Raw genomic sequence first — 17058 nt, forward strand, 5'->3', positions numbered from 1 at the left:
TTTTTTATTTTAGTGCATCTATTTTATTTATTTTATTTTTTATTTGATTTGGTAGTTGTTGGCGCATCGGCTTCTGTGGCCATATTGCACCTCCCAAGGTTTTTTGCAGTACTTTGATCCAAGCCCGAGGCGGGAATCGAACCCGCGACCTTTGGGTTGCCGGGCAGGTACTTTACCCACTCGGCTAGCCCGGTCGGCAGTGCATTAAAAATGCAAATTATTTTGTATATCATTGATTCTATAGGAGAATGGGTTAGAGAAAGTAAAAGATTTTTTTATTTCATCAAACAGAATAATATATGTGATTGCCTTCTGTATCTAACATAACTTTCTTTTGTTCTAAAAACACTTATTACTTATATAAATATCTTATGAATTGTTTCGGAATGCGGCATTTTTTTTCTATCAGTAAAAGAAAAACTATATATTTAATTAGTTATTAATTGTATTTATGCTGTAAATTGTTCTTACCTGATCAGCTGCTCCTACTAGCTGAATTTGAATGGGATCGCAATCATAATATCTCGCATAAATGAGCAGTCCTGCTAGTGTTGTCATACTGACAATGAGCACGAGTCCAGGAAGGTTTAGCCAGATTGCTCTGTTAGAAAGGGGATAGAATCTCTAACTCACTGGTTTCGAAATTGAGGATAATAATTTCCTTGAATCACAATTATTATAATTAACAGTAATTCCAAATGTTTAACATCTGACACTGCTTTTAACGATTTGCTTTTCACAGCGAATAGAATTCACTCTTCTTTTACTATAGTTGTTAGTCTTTCATTCAAACCTCCTATGATAAAACATTGCTCGTCATTGTTAGTTACATGGCATATTATCATCATGGGCCATATTGTGTGTGTTCGTGTTCAGAGATCGATTTGCATGTTGTACAAATCGATCTCCGATCTGTTCTGAAGATCGATTTGCATGTTGTGCAAAACCCGGAATGATGAGGAGAAACCCGTACTTTCTTCGCCTGGGATCCCGTTAATTGTGCCCCTGAACATTCCTTGAACATTCCGACTATTCACTGACTTTCAGTGCAATGAAATTTTGAACTCTTAATTGACAGTTCCTATTATGGCTTTAAATTGTCTTTGAAAATCCCCTTCGTCGAATCCCCTTCCCTGTATATAACATGTCTGTAACTCTGGTTTATCATAAAACTACTTTAATTCATATTATAGATGAATTAAATTTTTGTTTGGCCAAAATAAAATAGCAATACCCAGTATGCTAATACAATAATCCGGCTATTTCTACTGATGTCTCTGGAATTAAAATCCGCTGTCTGATATTCATGAGTCAGAATTTTCATTTGCAAATCCTGACTGGAATATACCATTAGTCTACCTTCAGTTATCTGGATTGGAGATTAAGCGGAGTTTAAATGTCACTGGAAGTCTATATAGGATAACAAAAAAAAAAGAAATACGTGCAGTCCGTTACAGCTGCTGTTTTACATCTTGTAATATTCCTGTAATGAGCCCTTGGCATTTTCTAGAAACCGCATCCTTTCCCTTTCTTTATGCCTATTGACTCAACTGTAACTGTATTTTAGTAATCGATTAGTTTTACTACTGTATGGTTAATTTGAACTTTCTTCTGCGAATTTATTATTTTAATTTCGATTCGTGTGTGTCCGTAATGTTAAAAACTGAAAAGAATTGTTGTTCTTTCTGTTGAACCAAACTTTAACTGACCAAGAAAGGTTAAAAAAAAGAAGGCGTCAGTGTTAATAAGTTTCTACTTGACTGTATAGATCAACAAGGAGATGCTGTTTTTGCTGACGAGACATTTTGAAATTTGTAGTACCATTCTCTTGAAGGCCAGCTAAGAGAAAAAGCAAACTTAATTTTTTAACATTTTTCAAAAAAAATAAAAAATGTATTTATTAAATTCCATATCAAATCTCATGTTGGATTACTTTTATAATTATCAGTGCGTTATTTTATGTAAACAAATTGATGTTTTTGCCAATTTTCCTTTCATTTTGCGGATTATTTTAGGTTTCGATCATCTAGGCAAGAATTTATATTTTTGAAACATTGGTGAATTAATTTATTTCAGTGTAATGTCTACTCCTGTTATTTAAAAATTTATATATAGCATGGAAATGTATATATTAAATGAAATTTTGCATTTGCATATCATCGCAATGGGTTGAAATTTTTTTTAAAAATTAAAATACATATTTCAAAATAACTCAAGTAAAGTACATTAATGTGCCATTAGATGGCAGCACTAAACAACTGTGCAGAGTTTTTGCCTTGTCAGTATACTCTATATAGTACTACTCAGAACTTTGAATACTTCAAAAGTATAATTGTATTTACATATAATTATACTTGGAAAATGTAAGTATAGCATAGTACTTACATTTTGGCACCTCGCATTGTGGAGATGGCGAGGTAACGTTGAACCATTGGCTGGCTAATTCCATATATTGAAAGCCACGTAAAATATCCTCCAATAACCAGACTCCAGACTGTATGACGAACGGTAGGATCTGGATTAAAACTGAAATAGTTTTTATTAATTACTTAATCTTTTGGATTATTTATAAATATTTTTATTCAGATAAGAGATAAATGTAGGCTATTTTTTTAGCGATACCATGTACAGCCATATTGAACATTGCTTTTGTAATCAAATAACACAAATTCCAGTTTTAAAGGAAAAATTAATTACTGAAAAGTTATAAAAATTGTATTCAGAAAATTTCTCAAAGGTAATTTAATTTACACTCCCTGACAGCGCAGTAATTTGTTTGTTATATTAAAATATATAATTGGAAATAACCCAAGTAATGTACATTTTAACGTGCCACTAGATGACAGCACTAGATTGCCTGGATATTGTACAGTACTTCCCCACCTAATTAACTCTGGTGGCTTTATAACTTGAAAGGAAATGACAGCCAGGCATGCAATACCTACAAAAAGCGAGCCTATCCAGATCCCTATGGCCCATTAAATTACTGCCCATAAGAAGCAGAGCTGTGTGACCACTGGAGGCATTTCTTCTTGCACCATCCAACTAGCACCTCCGTAGTTTCTCATTTTTAATGTTATTGTGCTACATCATCTTCCAGCTGTCAGATGGTCTATAGGTCAGCCAATTTTAGAGTGGATATTCATTAATTAGTGAAGAGCACATGATTCAGCCTTTGTAAATTCAAATCACAGTTTGCTATTCAAGTTGTAAGGTCTTTACACTGAGATTAAGAGAATATTGAGTGGGACAGCCTAGCGTAAATATTCCTTTTGTGAAACCTCGCGTATATCTACTTCAAAACAATCCTTCCTGCGTTAGTACTAAATTTCGGACCAAGTGTATGTGCAGCACTGTATCTGTAAGGTTTTGTATTATGATCGTATATTGGCTATCGTGTGTAGAAATAACACTAGAACGATCTGGAACTTCCTCATAGAATCTTTTTTTTTTTACCTATAATTGTTGCTATAATCTTTATATCGAACTGTAATGAAATTTATTAAGCATCAGTTTAGTTTGAGTTTTGACACATTACCTTCTTAATATTATTACCCCATCAGAGAAACATACAAATTAGTTATAGATTAGAATTGAGTAAAGTAAGCTCTTAATCGGAGGTACGAAACACACCTATCATTGACTGAGACCGACTAACTGAGCCACGGAGGAACTTTTATGTGGCCATAAAATACCCATAAATGTTCTTGGCATCATTGACAGGATTCGAACCGGGGCCTTTCTCACGCGGTGTGGGAAGGACTGTGATTATATCACTATGCTACTCGTGCGGATAAGGTCAAAGGTACATAAAATTATTATCATTGCTCTTATATATTATTTCTCCCTGATTGGGGGTTCCTCCTCACGACGGGTATTGCTACCAAGTACACTGGGTGGTTGATGTTACGTCTGGTGTTACTTGTTGGTCGAGGAACTCTCTGAATATCTTACCGGTGTTCAGGATTGCGACTTTCTGGAGTTTCTTGTAGGTGTTCGCTGGGAGACCTATTGCTTCTCGGCTGTTATGAAGGGTCTTTGACATACATCGAACATGTTATTGAGGGTCTAATACATACACCGAACATAACTTATTAGATAAGAACATATATAGTTACATGAAATAAAATATCAGAAAATACATAAATAAATAAATAGGAATAACTACAGTCATTTTCCACATGAATTGAATGTCATAGTCATTCTGCTGAACGGAATATCCTCAGTCCTATAAGAGTCTTTTGAAGACACTATAAAGCGTTCATTACATTTTTTTATGAGTCCATGGGCTCTTGAAGTCTTTTGCTATGAAAACTCTTCTTTCTTGAAATACATTCTTCATTATGTATGTAGTTTGGTGTACGGATCCGCTGCAATGAGCTTCCTGTAGGTTCTCTAATGGCAGTATCCGTTCTGGTCAATTTTGAAATCTCTGAAGAGCTCCAGAGTGGTGGTAGGAAACAGCCGCCTTAATCCCTCCGTGTGATGGAGAGCGCTACGGAGGTTATGAGGATAGTGGAGCCGGGCTCCTGGGCGAGGCCTGACCACAACATTTTCAATTTGAGGGGCATCTAAACTCCCAGTAAGAATTTGTGCCAGACTGTAGATGTTACGTAGGGTGACCATCTGAATTCACGGAGCTACGTTTAAGTTTGTATACTGTATGGATTTTGAAATTGTAAAGTGCTTCTCTGCAATCTTATTCAGCCACAGGAGCGCGCAGTATTCCACGCTGAGAAATTTACTAGTGTAAGTATTTGGGGCAGAGGACCAAATTGTAGAAGCATATAGGGATACAGGAACGATACATATTTGGAAATGTTATGTTGTTAAACTAAATTATACGAATCACCAATCCTGTTGCAGTCTTTACGAAAATAATAAGATAAACTTAATGTAAGGAAAAGAAATTATTACTTAAATTAATGTTAGTGTCCTGCGCTTATTCATATTTAAGAAGTTAAACATTGTATATTTTACGAGTATTTCTCATAGGTGTGCTGTGAATTGTTGGAGTTGCAGTCGGAAATATAATTTTCATTTTCTTTCATGTATATTGAACCATTACATGTTGAAATCATATATTGACCCACGACAGCTATTGTAAGGGGGAAGGAGCACTTACTTGAAAAACTCTAACCTTTGACCTTCCTCGGCACGTTTCCATACGGTGGTAATCCCTCCAAGATCAAGAGTTCCTTTGACTACAACGATCATCAGCGAACTGAAGATCACAATGACTTGAAATAAGTCGGTCAACACAACTGCTTTCATACCACCCTGCAAGCAAGGAGAATCGTTAGAAAGTGTGGTGATAAATATATATTATTTTGGGTCCCTGAATCGAGACTTATTTTTTATAAACTTATAGAAGTAAGAATTGAATTCATCTCTTTAATTCATGCTAATTTCTAAAATTGGCAGTTTAATCTAAGAGTATTTAAATTCCGTTAGATTAAAAAATCCTACTATTAAGGTAAATATCAATTACATCAATCGATGTTTAGCTACACACGATTGTTTAATGAGTAAACAAGTGCATTTCGCTGAAATTCAGAAAAATAAGTTGGGTCTTAGCACCTTTTAAAACGATATTAATTTTTTTTTATCTCGCTTAGTTTCAGTGAAATTTTCATACATTGAGTTTTTTTATTTCGCTGTGAATGTTTATTTTTACGTTTTTTTCTAAACATACAAAACATCGAAAGACATTGATTTACAGTAATTATAAATTCCGTTTATAATTGAATGTAGCATAATAATTTTATCTATTATATATCAATATTAGCGATTATAACACGATGCAATTTGATTGATAAAAGATTATTTTCTTCCATTCAATGTGATAAACAGAAAATAGAGTTCTGAAGTGCTTGACATAAAATATCTTCCTTTTGAAACCCATTATTCTGGGGGAAGTACACATCTCAATATTTCAAAGATATTTGGGAAACTTTTCCCGGCACATTCAAATGTTCTTATTTAAGTGTACGCATGCTTGATTTAATTTATACGCCCCTAAAATTTTAAGGAATACGTTGAAGTTTTCGAGTGATCGGGCACAATGTTTTTTTTGTAAATATCTGAATGGCGGACTAAAACCAAGTGTTTTTTGGCTTATTTCTTTAAAGTATGCTATGTGCTCTTTGTGCTTAAGGAGATTTTGCAGAGAAAAGTAACTTCCAAAATATGATTTTTTAAAAATCAACTGTAATATTTGCGAAGCGATAAATATATTTGTTTCAATAGACCTATGAAGATAAAATTTTACTTACGATAGTGGTGTAAAAGGTGCACACCAGTCCGATTGATAACACACAGAACCACACCTTCAGTCCAGTTACTAGGATTAACAGAGTGAATTAGATGATATTCTAATGCAAACATTTGTAATTTATTGATAAAGACTAAATAAAAATATATTAAGCAGCATTTAAAGATATTTAGATTACACCAGTAACTAAAAGTATGTTAGCAGCACTGAAGATATTGCGATTACAGAGGTAGTTTAAAATGGAATACATTTTTATTACTGAATTCCCCGTATGTACTTAAAATGTCTAAAAAAAATGGCTTGCCTACTTTAGTGGTTTTTCTCGCGAGATGCTACTATTGCAACCTGTCGAACAGACAATTTTAAACGTCTCTCTCTCTCTCTCTCTATATATATATATATATATATATATATATATATATATATATATATATGCGTAGCGAATTTACTTACAATTTGCTGGCTTTTCTAGTTAATATTAACCTTTCCAAAAAGAACGTTCCATAGACAAATTGTACATGTAATAAATGCAGTTAGATAGTGCATATTTATACGTATAACGGGTTGCAAAACAGAATACCGTAATCCACAGTCTTTCTTCACATCGAAAATATACTTTTATCTTACCTTGAGATAAAGCTAACGAGGGAGCGTACATTACGATAGCCATATACATCACCTGAAAAGATACCAGAAGAAAGGATTATAGCATCTTTAGCATTAAAAAAAAAGGAAGAAAAGAATCATATTAGTTTCATTGCTAGTGAGTTTCGTATTTTTATAAATTAAAAAAAAAAAAAACTAAAAATACAATATAAAATACCGTAATGATATGGCTTTGCGTATTATTACATGTTTAGATTATTATCACAATTATTATTCACATAAGTATAACTGTGGAGAATTTGCAAAGTTATGTTACATAACTTAGTCAAGTATTAAAAAAAAGTGTTAATGAAATATTGGAATACTAATTTTTCTATTTCAAACGCGGCCATCAGATAACTTAAATATTTTTCACACTGCAAACAGTAATTTGTATTATTATGTGATTTAATAATAATGTAATAATAATAATAATAGATATCTTGAGTTAGTTATATTAGTGTTCTACGAATCACGATATGTATGAATAATATCTCTAATAATATTTTTTACTATATCATTAAATAGTGCTTTTTGGTTTCTAATGAATGGTTTATTTACATTTAGACAATGGCGGAATTTGGGTAAGGGCCCGCACTTCACAGGGATCCCGCGAAGTGAACTAAAAGCGTGGGAGTAAGGAATAGAAAGAGCCATTGTGGCTGAATTATTATTTTTATTGTTCTTTTGCCAGAATTAAATTTATAATAAGGATAAAAGCATTTGTGGAAGTATATTTCACGCATCTCGAGTGATTAAACCTTTTTAGGAGTTGCGCATCCCCAGATCAACTTGTTACTCGCTATTCCTGTATTTTGCACCTCGGTTTCTCTTCCTTAAGGCGCCTCCGTAGCCAGGTGGGCAGGAGCAGCAGTGCATAGCACACGCTTCTTGATTAGACCGGGGTTCGAGCCCGTGACCACCAAATACGGAGGATGCGGAAAGGTCAGGGAATGACCACCACTTATCCCCGGAGCAATATGGCCTTAGTTGCTAATTCTCCTAAAAACCAAATAACAACAACAACTCTTCCTTAAAAGAAAAATTCACTGACTCTCCTGGGAAATTCTTTCAACTAGTAGTTGAAGTAATGCACTATGAAATTACTTTTATCCCTGAATCTGATAAATTTTATTTTAGTTTGTTTATGACAATTTTATTACATTTGACGTAGTATAAATCAAGAATAACTTCTGTCTCAAAAGTTCGCTACTTAAAAGTTGATTGTTCTAAACGTATTTTCCCATAGAAACAATGCCAAACAAAGTTGTAGCCAATTCAAACGAAGAATAGCAATGCAACTGCAATTCCATCTCTTCTTGTTATTTCACATTATGCGTATAAAAGATTTTTTTTTAAAAAATGCTTTATTAATTTTTTTTTTTGTAATTGGTGTAGCCTTCTAAATCTTTGAGGCCCAAAGCGCGATTTTTGCATTTATAGGGAAATAAGCCTTTGTAGGTATAACAAGAATGACTAACTCTATTCAGTGTAATGTACATACGAATATGTTTAATGTATTCTCTACATCAGGGGTGGCCAACTTAATTTGTGATGCGATCTACTTTTTTTTCTTTAAATTGTGACGCGATCTACCATCTCAAGAATTTCATTGCACATGGTTAATAAAGTTAATCAACACATATTGAAAAATGTTGTTTTTAAATTTTAAAATTAAATACAATTCATAATTCTTATTTTAAATTCATACGTATTTAAATATTGCATTTATGTGAAGTTTGTGTCATGTCATCTGCCAAGCCTTCGAAATCGGGGATATACTGTGATAAGGCCAACAGTCAAGAATCTTCTGTATGCAAGTCTGTGAAAAAAAAAAGGTAAACTGCAGCCATTATCAACCCACTGCAGGATGGAAACCTCCTCAAGCAAAATATAATACAGTGGTAACTCAAATCTGAGAATTCATCATCTTTTGGCACAATGCAATGAATCCGTTAAGATGCTCCGTCATTGCTTTAGCTCCATCTGTTGTTACTGATACGAGCTTAAATAGTGGTAACTTAATTTTTTTTCATTAACATTTTTGAATTCGTTAAATATATCAAGACCTCTAGTGTTTTTTTTCTTTTAACGAAACCATACCCAGCAGTTCTTCTCTAGTGGCAGAATCATCGAAATCCAGACAAATAAAAACGAGCAATTGAGCTGTATCACTGACGTCTGTAGATTCATCCAGTTGTAAAGAAAAGGACACACAATTAGCAATATCAGCACGTCATTGTTCGCTTACATTTATACTCATTTTTTTCGCTGCATCACAGTATTTCGAGATAATTTAAGATCTTGAAGAGCACTTTTAATTTCATTTTTGTTCTTAAAACTTTCAAGAAGAGAATTTGTTATTTCTAAAAATACGTCTTTGACAACTTAACCATCAGAAAATGGTTTGCATTTTTTTGCAAGAAGATGATTCACTTTAAATGATGCAACAGTTACTGCTTTAGATTGTAAATTAGGTGTCATGAAGAAATTTTGTTGTGCGAATAATCTGGATTTAAGTTATTTTCATTTATTTTTTCTAAGGTCATGATTAGGCGGAAAATTCGATTAGTATTTACCATGGAGTACGTTTAAGTGCATTTCTAAATTTCCTTTTTTTGGGTATGGCCACGGAAGCATTGCAAATCAAACAACAAGATTTTTCTTTTATCATTGTAAAAAGTATTCTAGTTCCCTTTCTTGGGGAAAATGATACGTTTCACTCTTTTTCGTAGTATTTATTTTAAATCAAAGGGTATTAAATTAACGTACAAGTACTGCCCAGTTATTAATGTTAATTATTATTATTAGTTACATGGTGCACGGAAGCCTGAGGCTTATGCTGCACCAGCCAAAAAAAAAAAAAAAAAAATTCCAGAGTTACCCAGAGAGAGAGAGAGTCAAAAGTAGAAGGAAATCACCAAGAAAGAGAAGAATGATGATATATAGCTCAGGACTCTGGTGTGCCAAGCCCATACTCACCAGATGTGAGTCCCTGGGGTTAATTTAGTAAGCTAAATAAGAATTCGGCGCATACACTATGACTATGCTCTCCACAACGAAACTGCGTGAATTTTCACTAGACAAGCGTAGACGGCAGCGCGGCGACAGTAGTGGTAATTTAAATGATGATGCAACATTTATGTACAAAGATCATATGGACAGTCACGTAGTTCAACGGATTTGTAATAAGCGGGGCGCATAATAATAATAACATTTAGATTTTGACTAATATATTTTTTATATAATTTAAAATTCGTCCTGATCGAACAAAATTAAAGCCGCGATCGACTTCTTGGCCACCCCTGCTCTACATAATAATTTGTACTCACCATTTGGATAGAGAAAATGGTGGAGCCAACAGTACGTACGAATCTGCTGAATCTTCGTTCGAGGTACTGTAAAAGCAAAGTATAGATGTTCTGAGTATTAGTATGGCAAAGGACACCAGAGGCTTTTGTAACATTGACCAGAAAAAAAAAAAAATATATATATATATATAATAAAAAATAAACATGAAAATAAATATATAAAAAGGAAAACAATTTGTGTTTCCCTCCTCAAGTCCATGTGATCTTTGAATTTCCCCGAGTTGTCAGCAGTGTTGCCAACTCTTAATAATATTTCCCGCTAGCCACATACTCAAAATCCGCTATTTTTAACACTTAACCCGCCAAATTTTTAAAATTTTCATTTGTTTGTACTTTGTAGTGAATAAAAACAAACAAACAAATAGTATATATAAATAGTTATTTATTTTCTGTTTTTAATATAAAATCAATATCTAAAAATCTAAATTAATTTCGAAATTCAATATCTCCTCATCATATGCTTCTTGTGTACCTATTTTGCGAAGCACTTCTTCAGGTAAAACAATTTTTACAACACTTTTCAACTCTTTTGAGCCCATATCGTACTGATAAGATTGCATTAACCATGCCAACACTCATTCTGTTGCGTGTTTTGTTTTTTACTAGATTTAAGTTGCTGAATATTCTTTCCACATCTGCATTGGATAATGGCAAAATTAAAATACCCAATGCAAATTGGCTAATTTCTTTAAATGGATTTTCACCGCTTGCATCTGGATATTTCTAAACTTCTCACCAAAACTTCATTGTATTGTTGATGTTTTCCCATTTAACAAGAGTAATGTTTATATACTGTTGCTCATTTTTTTTCAATTTGATTCAAAAGATTTGTCTACTCTTTGTACTTCAGATAAGATAGGTTTTAAAAATAAAATATACGCTAAATTACTTTCATCTTTGAACATTGAATAAAGAAGTTGTGCAGTATAACGTTTGTCAGTCAAACGAGTTATTTCAAAATGGGCTTTTATTTCAATATACTGTTCTAAAATTCTTGTTATAGCAACTTCAATGGATAATCACCTTGTTTGACACGAATGAACTATCTTTTTCGGATCTGTACCATCGTTTATGGCACTGTATAAATATTTGAATTGATTTTGTCAGCTAGTGGATTTACTAAACCAATTATAAGTTTCAGCGATCATGAATTCTAGACTTCTAGGGAATGTTTCGCGGGTTGCATGAGATACTGCTAATTGCAAAGAATGACATACGCATTTAATTAATATCAATTTCGGTACATCGGACTTCAAATGTGTATAAACGCTGTTATTAACTCCAATCATAACGCTAGCATTATCTGTCCCAATGCCCACAAATTATTTAAATTCTGGTTTAAATCGTTTCAGCTAATTCTTCATATTATTTTTGGTATATTGTAATTATGGAAGGTAGATTAAATGATACTGAAAATAGACTGGCTCTGATGCCGTAGCCTAGTGGTCAGGCGCGCGGGTGCATAAGTACACGTACCTTGAGTGACCGGGGTTCAAGCCCGTGACTGCTGAATACGGTACTGTTTCTTGTATTCTGTGTATCTTGTAAACTCCTCTGACCGTTTGGTCGTCCCGGAGTATAAACAGAAAATTTATTTAAAGGAAGTTTAAAATTTTCCAGCGTTATTTTAATTGAATTTGAAATATTTTCAGCGTTACATTGATCTAATTCTACAAGAGCCAAGAATGTAGAAACTCTTTTATCGAATTGCTCATCATAATACACAATTGCAATACCTAATAGTTTTGTTACACTAATATCGTTTGATTCATCTAGTAACGAACTATAATTTGAAAAGCCATTGAGCACTGACTATAATAAATCTTTCTGAAAGTGGGGGTGTAGGATATATTTTATAACGCCGTTGCATTTTGTTCGATGAATTTTTAAAGTTTTGGCTGTTTGATCTTGGAATGCATTCTTACATAATTCACCAAGGTGGTCTATTGCCAGTATTGACGAGTGAGCACAACAAACAAACTTAACTTTGCTTCAGCTTCCACTGTTTGTAAATTCTTGGTGGGAAAATTTAATTTAGATTGGTTGCCTGATCTATTAGGTGAAAATGGTTCTTCTACTGACTTAATATGTTTGAAAGTTTTTAAATGACTTTTAATGTTATGTCGGTAATTGGGATCGCATTTCTTGGAAGCCAATCAAATACGACGAATAAAAATTATTCAATGCCATTTCTTCGCGGTTTCAAAAAAGGCGTCATTAGAATTTTTCCCACATTTTTAGATTTGATTCAACAATTAAAGCTATGACCCAACGGTCAGGTCGTTTGACCGCGGGCGTAACTACGTAAAATTGTTGGGGTTCTCCTCAGGGAAATTCCAGAATAATATAAAACCGATTCTTCGCTTTATAAAAAAAAACTATGAAATATGATATCCTTACTATGTTTACGATGTATATCGATAAAACATTTCAATTATGAAATATTTTTATTGTTAATTAAATAATTACTTGAACAATTAATTTAATATTTGTTAAATAAATATTTCTTAATTTAAATGTTACATTGCCAAAATATATAAAATGCTAAACATTTATACTCTTCCCGCTAAAAAATCCGCTATCCGCTATTTCATATTTTAATCCGCTAAACCTGAAGCAATTCCGCTAAATCTAGCGGGAAAACCGCTAAAATGGCAACACTGGTTGTCAGCCTCAACTATCCACGGAAGTAACTTATTCCAATGACTAACAACTGGCTTGCTAAATGAAAATTTCATGCAATCCAGTAGAAATCTCCTAACCCACAATTTGAATTTATTACGTAGTTCTGGAATCATATATAATAAATTTTGGCCTTCATTCGTTTTGCTATCGCCTTATCGACGTCGGTCGGCTGCTCTCTAAGGTGCCCGATTGCCGAGCTCACTTGTCCACATATTCGAAGTCTTTCCTCATGCGGGTGACCTTTTGTCGACCTTACCAAGCGGGTTTTCCGCTTTTGGACAGTTTCAAGAAACTATACATCTTTCTTTAGGCGCAGTTTCCATACTAGTGGGAGAACTTCATGTTCTACCGTATCGTAACTCCCAAATCCATTTCTTCCTGTGCTGTTTTTAATCCATCCCCACCAAGTGGATAAGTTATTTTGAGGTTGCTATTACCCAAGTGTAAGATCTTCTATTTTGCTGCATTAAAACAAAACGGCTTTTCTGATATCCTTGTAACCTATCCAAAGTCATACTTGAAGGAGCTCTGCTTGTTGCTGATAATTTAATGACTCTAACTACGCATTCAGTAATTATGTATTGAAAGAAAATAAGCCATTTGTACAAACCTATTTGAAGGTTGCAAATTACTTCAGTGTCTTAACTAATATATGTATATCTCCTCCATAACACAAATTAAAAGGCTGTATGTGTGAGAGAGAGAGAACAAAATTCCTGGAAATGATATGGTCATCATCAAATATGGCAAGAAGCGACTGTTTAATCTCTCTCTCTCTCTCTCTCTCTCTCTCTCTCTCTCTCTCTCTCTCTCTCTCTCTCTCTCTGTCTGTCTGTCTGTCTGTGTGTGTGTGTGTGTGTATAAAGAGCTCTATCAGCAAAGATAATTGTGCATTTGTTGGGCAAATGTTGCTTTAATACTTTATCATATTTATATACACGCCTTTTTTTTTTTTTTTTTTTTTTTTATTTCTACATATGTTTTAATGACAACTTATTAACGGTTTGCAACCGTTAGCCTGAGTCATTCTTCGCTCGATCGTTATTTTCGCAATAGCACGCTATTTACTGTGTCCATGTATTTTTTTCCCTTTTTGTTATCAGCTGATTCATAATACTTAATTGCAACAAATTTGCAGTTCGAAGGTTATCTACTGTAACTCCTGATTATACGTTTTTTGCTTCGGGTCGATAACCTGGCATAAGCATTTTCTTTCTTAAATGCCAAATTCGCTAAACAATTAGCTAACAGGAAGAACCTTGAGGAAAGCAACATTCCAATGCGATGTGCGGAACACCGAAGATACAAAATTTCATAGCACGTTATTTACTCCACGGTTTAAAGTGACTAAAGATGTGTTTTTATTATTACTGCTGTTTGTTATTTTATTTTTATTTAACTGTTCTACGCAGACTTAACAGTTAGTATGAAATGGGACAGGATTTAGATTTTAGCATTATAAAATGGCACTGCATTTGATAAAAAAAAATTTTTTTTTCAGTAAAACATCTTAGAATAGAGAGAAAAATAAATAAAAAAATTTAACTGAAAAGAGACCTGGAGTTCTTACACAGAGATAACAATATTTACGATTATACTACTGTATTTAGAAGCCTTTCACTAATATAGTTAATTTTTCGTTTAGTATTTAAGAAGTTAGATCGTATGTATAGCTTAGCTATACATACGATCTAACTTCTTTAAGGACTCCTTAAAAAATCAAGAGTCTATTTAAGAAGTTCTAATAAGCCGGCTTAATTTTCCGCTGCTGGTTTTGGATGCAGAATGCAAGCCATCTTGGGGGGGGCTGGTGGTGACGTTCGGGACGCGAAACTGAAGCTGTTCTCGTAGATTCATGATATTGTTAGATCTTCACATCTATTCGTTGGCTTGATTTTATTAAAAGTTGAGTCGTCGCCATTAGCGCAACGGTAGCTTGCAACCAAATCCAATCGAAGAATTTGTATTTCACTCCCCCCACCACATTTCTGATTTGGTCAATCTCGGGTGAGGGTTGCGTCACGTAATACAAACAAATCGATCATAGCATACACACAGTTTACAGACACTACGTGCCGACGCCTCATGGTCTTAGTTTCCCTGGAACTTATTTACTCTGAAACATAGTAGTGTGGGGGTGCTTTCCAGTATCTCAACTTTTTTACGTGGCGCCACAAAGCAGCCTGAATTTCATATCCTCGCATTACACTGACCAACTACATGTTTAATTCACAAATAATTCGCACCTATTACAGTGAACAACAATGAAAAAAAAATTTTTCAATACATATATGGTTGGCTTAGTGAATTTCTGAACACTTTTGAATATGTAGCCCGTTTTTTTTTATTATTTTTTTAAATTAGAACTCTCGGTTCACAAGATATCTTATTTTAGGTTTCACGTACTTCGATTTTGGTTTGTCTGTTCATGCTACATAGATTGTTGATGGAGGCTTTCTGGAGTTGGGAGTTTCTAATATTGTTGCGGTTTCTAGATTAGATTATTCTATCTCCGCCTGTTCCCAGCATACTAGACGGATTTATAAAGCAAACATCAATCGGAATTATAAGTACGAGGGAGTACCAAAAAGTTCGTACTCTTACCTAGAAATAATGGCCCCTAAAAAGGTGAAACGTCACAGGAACTTTAATCCTTTTCTATGTATTCTCCATATATAGTAATACATTTCTCCCATCTATGGATCAGTTGTTTAATGCCTTGATCATAGAGGTCCGCACTTTTTGTAAAACCACGATTCCACTTCATTGATGACTTCTGAGACGAATCAAAGCGGAGTCCACGCAATCGTTTCTTCATTTCTCGAAACAAGAAGTTTGACGGTGCTAGGTCAGGAGAATAGAATGGGTGCTGCAGTAGTTCGAAGCCGCACTGTGCAACAAAGTTGGTGCTGTCAACGGCCGTGTGAGCCGGTGCATTGTCTGACAGAAGATGGACGCCTTTTCACCTTCAAAGCATCGCGTAACTTTTTCAAAAGTTTTCTGTAGTATTCTTCGGTAAGTGTGGAACCACGAGGTAGGTAATCTGTCAGGATAACCCCTTTTCTGTCCCAAAACACGGACAACATCGTCTTCTTCGCAGATAGAGTGGTCTTTGCCTTTTTTTGAAGGGGTGTTCTTCCACTGTTTTGACATATCTTTAGTCTCCGGATCATAGTGGTATTTGTATAAGCCTAATATGCGAGCAGACTTTTGCTAGACGTTGATCAGAGAAATTCCTGATCATTACAAAAGAAAAGTAAACGAAAAAAAAATCATATTTTTACGCAGTGTATACTTTTTATAATTTCATTTAAATGAAAAATTCTTTATTATATTAGAGATAAGTAGTTTTGAAATTACTTATTGCGTCTTTTCTACTACGAAGTATTTTATCCGGTAATAGACTTGTTCGCTTCAGTAGAGTTGTTTCGTTAGCTTCTTGCTAGTCACTCTGATCGTGCAGATTTAAGAATGGAGGACAACCGGTTAGTATCTCCGACTTTTATCAGTCAGAAGCATTATCCTGTGAGGAACTCTTTGTCATGTCCATATAATTTTTCTTTCTTAATTGTACCAATAGAAATATATTTTTAAATATTGCAGATGTTTGCAAGTTCGAGTCGTTTGAGTTTGCAAGTTCGTACAGGTTTATTTCTGCTTAAGCCACGGAGGAGATTCAAAATACGGTGCTTTACAGAAGCCTTTTTATGACAAGCTAACCTGGACTCGTTTGAAGGCTTAATTTTAAAAATTAATTTCTATGGTATGAATTAACGGGGAGGGAGGGGGAGAATCTTAAGTCTCTGATTTCGCAACTATTAGAATAAGAGTCCTGTGTCAAGCCGCTTATCATACTTTTTATACATAACTTCACAAAGGACTCCGGAAAATACAAAATCTGTCAAGTCTTGAGCTATCTTGAAGCAGCTGTGGCACTATACCTTTGCGTACTGCGAATAAAGAAAAAAGAAACTAAAATATATCATAGTTTATAGTAGAACAGATATGGCAACTACAAAAGATTTCTGACCTAAATTATAAGGTGCATTTATCAGAGTAACTGAATTTTGCTTTTATTTTACT

The 17058-nt window shown here is 34.0% G+C and overlaps 1 protein-coding gene across 1 annotated transcript in view; it reads right to left on the reverse strand.

The window, feature by feature from the left end:
• LOC150088111 (sodium-coupled monocarboxylate transporter 1-like) overlaps nt 1-17058 on the reverse strand; it is a 55353-nt gene that overhangs the window by 32233 nt on the left and 6062 nt on the right. Inside the window, exons 2-7 of the mRNA XM_090370026.1 lie at nt 10252-10317; nt 6902-6953; nt 6276-6343; nt 5126-5280; nt 2386-2526; nt 472-601 (exon numbers count right to left, since the gene is read on the reverse strand). Coding sequence (XP_090226152.1) covers nt 472-601; nt 2386-2526; nt 5126-5280; nt 6276-6343; nt 6902-6953; nt 10252-10317 — 612 coding nt within the window. The remainder of the gene's footprint in view (nt 1-471; nt 602-2385; nt 2527-5125; nt 5281-6275; nt 6344-6901; nt 6954-10251; nt 10318-17058) is intronic.

This window comes from Mastigoproctus giganteus, chromosome 3 (assembly GCF_048544385.1).
Source record: "Mastigoproctus giganteus isolate SK-2022 chromosome 3, ASM4854438v1, whole genome shotgun sequence".
NCBI classification, from domain to species: domain Eukaryota; kingdom Metazoa; phylum Arthropoda; class Arachnida; order Uropygi; family Thelyphonidae; genus Mastigoproctus; species Mastigoproctus giganteus.